Raw genomic sequence first — 3,571 nt, forward strand, 5'->3', positions numbered from 1 at the left:
TTTCTTGGTAGCATGCTAAAATGATCTCAAAAAATGGATAAACAGTATGGATATAAAAAATACATCATTGTGGGGGCCATGTAACTTTGATCTCCTTTGAACTGTTCGTACAACTCGTGCTCGAGGAGCGTCAGCTCTCGTCTTCGCACGACACGTACCTATACCAGCTATATAGCTGCTGTGTGGTACACCAGCCAATCCGCTTCATTGGCTCTTTCATTTCATCCGTATGACTCTTGTCAATTGTGTCTATAAATACTCCTCACGCTCTCTTCATACACATCCCAACTCCCGGCAATGGCTCTCCTCTCTTCTAAAAACCCATCATTTCTTATCATCTCCCTTGCTTTGTGCTCCTTCCTTTTCCCGTCTTTTGTCTTTGCAACCCAACAATGCAACCATCATCACTTCACTGCGTTGCTCCACCTCAAGCGTAGCTTTCACTTCACTGATGGTTCCTTCACGAATCTCTCCTCATGGAATTGGAACAATACCGATTGCTGCTCTTGGGAAGGCATCACGTGTGATGGAGCCACTGGTCACGTGATCAGCCTCAACCTCAGCGGCCTCTGGATCTCAGGTAGTATTGATTCTAAAAGCCTCTTCCGTCTTGGGAGCCTGAAGAGCCTCAACCTGGCAGGCAATGATTTTGTTCCCTCTCTAATCCCTTCTGGGTTTGACCAGCTAATCAGTTTGGTCCATCTCAACCTCTCTTCTCTCAGATTTTATGGCCAAATTCCGCTGGAAATCTCCCGCTTGACTAGTTTGGTTTCTCTCGATATTTCTTTTAATTATTTTATCAATGATTCTAGACTTGTACCCTTGAAACTTCAAAAGCCAAGCATCGGAACACTCGTCCAAAACCTCTCGAGTCTGAGAGAACTACATCTAGACAATGTAAACATCTCAGCGCAGGGTAGCGAGTGGGGTCAGGCCTTGTTCTTGTCACTCCCTCATCTACGCAAGCTGACGTTACAATATTGTAGTCTTTCAGGCCCTATCCATTCTTCCCTTTCCCAACTCCGTTTCCTATCTGAACTCGACCTCAGTGGAAACAAACTCTCTTCTGTGATGCCCAACTTTATAGGGAACTTCTCTTCCTTGACCTCACTGGGCCTTAGAGACTGCAGATTGCATGGAAATTTCCCTGAGAGTATTTTCAAGCTGCCAAACCTACAAGTCCTCGACATGTCGGGCAATCCACTTCTGGCTGGCAATTTACCAGAGTTCCCTCAAAACAGTACTCTACAGAAATTGATACTGTCAAATTCTGGATTTTCAGGAAAGTTGCCAGATTCCCTCAGTAATCTCAAATTCTTGAATCAATTACACCTGTGGAATTGTAGCTTGTCTGGATCATTACCATCCTCACTTTGGAACCTTACCAAACTGCAGTTCTTGGATCTTTCATCGAATAGATTGAGCGGACCAATTCCTTCTTCTCAGGGAAATGAGCTTCTGAATCTCAAAGAGATCATGTTATGGAACAATTTTCTCAATGGGAGCATTCCATCATCATTGTTTTCACTGCCTTCGTTACAGGCACTGGATCTCTCAGGTAACCAACTTACAGGTCAACTTGGGGAGTTCCACAATGCCTCTTCTTCAGAGCTGGAGTACATCTATTTGCATGAAAATAACTTGCATGGTATTATTCCAAGATCGGTCTTTCAACTTAGGAAGCTTCAAACTCTTTACCTTTATTTCAACAATTTCAGTGGTGTGGTGGATGTAGGTTTATTTCAAAACCTCAAAAACCTTTATGGCCTCGATCTTTCAGATAACAACTTGTCAGTCCAAGATAGTGGTGGCAATTCAACCTTTCTCTCCTTCCCCCAGATTGAAAATTTAGGGTTGCGTTCTTGTAACATCAGGGCATTTCCAAATTTCTTGAGAAATCAAGAGGTGTTGAATCAATTGGACCTTTCAAACAATAAAATTAGTGGTCAAATACCCAAATGGATATGGGAGGTTGGGAATGGGGTTTTATACTCTTTAAATCTTTCTCACAATGTTCTGCAGGGAATGGAACCACCAACTCCCCATCTTTCGAGTGCCTTGCAAATTCTTGACCTTAGCTTCAACATGCTTGAAGGCTCACTTCCAATCCCATCACCATCGATCTTTTTCTTTTCGGTTTCAAACAATAGCCTCCATGGAGAAATCCCTCTTTCAATCTGCAATGCAACATCCCTATCCGTCCTTGATTTATCTTACAATCACTTCATTGGTCAGATTCCATTGTGTTTGGGTGAGATTGGTGATACCCTTAGTGTGTTGAATCTTCAAGGAAATGCTTTCAATGGCACCTTGCTTCAGGCATTTAAGGAGGGATGTAATATACAAACACTTGACCTAAGTGGAAATCAACTCGAAGGTCGATTACCGAGGTCTTTGGCCAATTGCAAAAAGTTGGAGGTATTAAACCTTGGAAACAATCAAATAAATGACACCTTCCCATCGTGGGTAGAAGCTTTGCCCCAATTGCGCATTCTTGTCTTGAAATTCAATAAATTTTATGGCTCCATTACACTTCCAAAAACAAATCAGAGTTTCCCAATGTTGCAGATCATTGATCTCTCTTCTAATAGTTTTGTGGGTGGTTTGCCATCAAGTATATTTCAGAGTTGGAAGACAATGACTGAGGAGGATGAATCTCAATCTAAGTTCCTTCATAGAACCCTAGATGCACCAGGGAATATGGTATACTATCAAGAATCGGTGATATTAATGATCAAAGGACAAGAAAGGGAGCTAACAAAAATCCTAACCATCTTCACAGCAGTTGATTTATCAAACAACTATTTTCATGGGGATATTCCAAAATCTATAGGGAATTTAAAGTCGCTCCGTTTGCTCAATATGTCGCACAACAGTTTCACAGGCCAAATTCCAACATCATTGGAGAACCTAGCGGTGCTTGAATCATTGGATCTATCACAAAACAATATCTCGGGAGAAATTCCTTGGCAACTGACAAAGCTAACATTTCTCTCGATATTGAACCTTTCACAAAACCACCTTGTGGGAAGCATACCACAAAATAATCAGTTTTTTACATTCACAAATGAATCCTTCCAAGGAAACTCAGGATTATGTGGACTTCCACTATCAAGAAAATGCATTGCACCACCATCAATAATGCCAACATTTGAAGATACAAATTCAGAGTTGGACTGGAAATTCATGTGGATAGGATTTGGAGTCGGGCATGGCGTAGGAATGGGAGTTCTTTTCTGGACTCTAACATTATGGACAAAGGGAAGGACTGAATACAACAAATTTATAGATGGGATGCTTTCATTGATTCTTCCCTCTACAATATTTTCTCTAAAGCGCCGACCATAAGTGCATTTAAGTTCTGGTTGTTCATGGCTCCTGGCTTATTTGAGAAATGTCAAGAATGTAGACTGTGAGACTGTGGTGGTTAGATTTGTTTGGTTCAGCTTTATCTTTGTTTGGATATTTTGTTTTTCTTTCTTTTCTTTTCTTTTGGCTTGTTGTGTTGTGATGGGGTAAATGGCTGGCACTTACCTAGGATTGTACATGGTTATTTTCCGTATCAATAAAA

The 3,571-nt window shown here is 41.3% G+C and overlaps 1 protein-coding gene across 1 annotated transcript; it reads left to right on the top strand.

Annotated features, from left to right (window-relative positions):
- Positions 1-297: 297 nt before the first annotated feature.
- LOC131255037 (receptor-like protein 7) lies at positions 298-3,348 on the top strand. The gene has a single exon (XM_058255732.1). The coding sequence runs from the start codon at positions 298-300 to the stop codon at positions 3,346-3,348; it is 3,051 nt and encodes a 1,016-aa protein (XP_058111715.1).
- Positions 3,349-3,571: the final 223 nt, after the last annotated feature.

This window comes from Magnolia sinica, chromosome 9, assembly GCF_029962835.1.
Source record: "Magnolia sinica isolate HGM2019 chromosome 9, MsV1, whole genome shotgun sequence".
NCBI classification, from domain to species: Eukaryota; Viridiplantae; Streptophyta; class Magnoliopsida; order Magnoliales; family Magnoliaceae; genus Magnolia; species Magnolia sinica.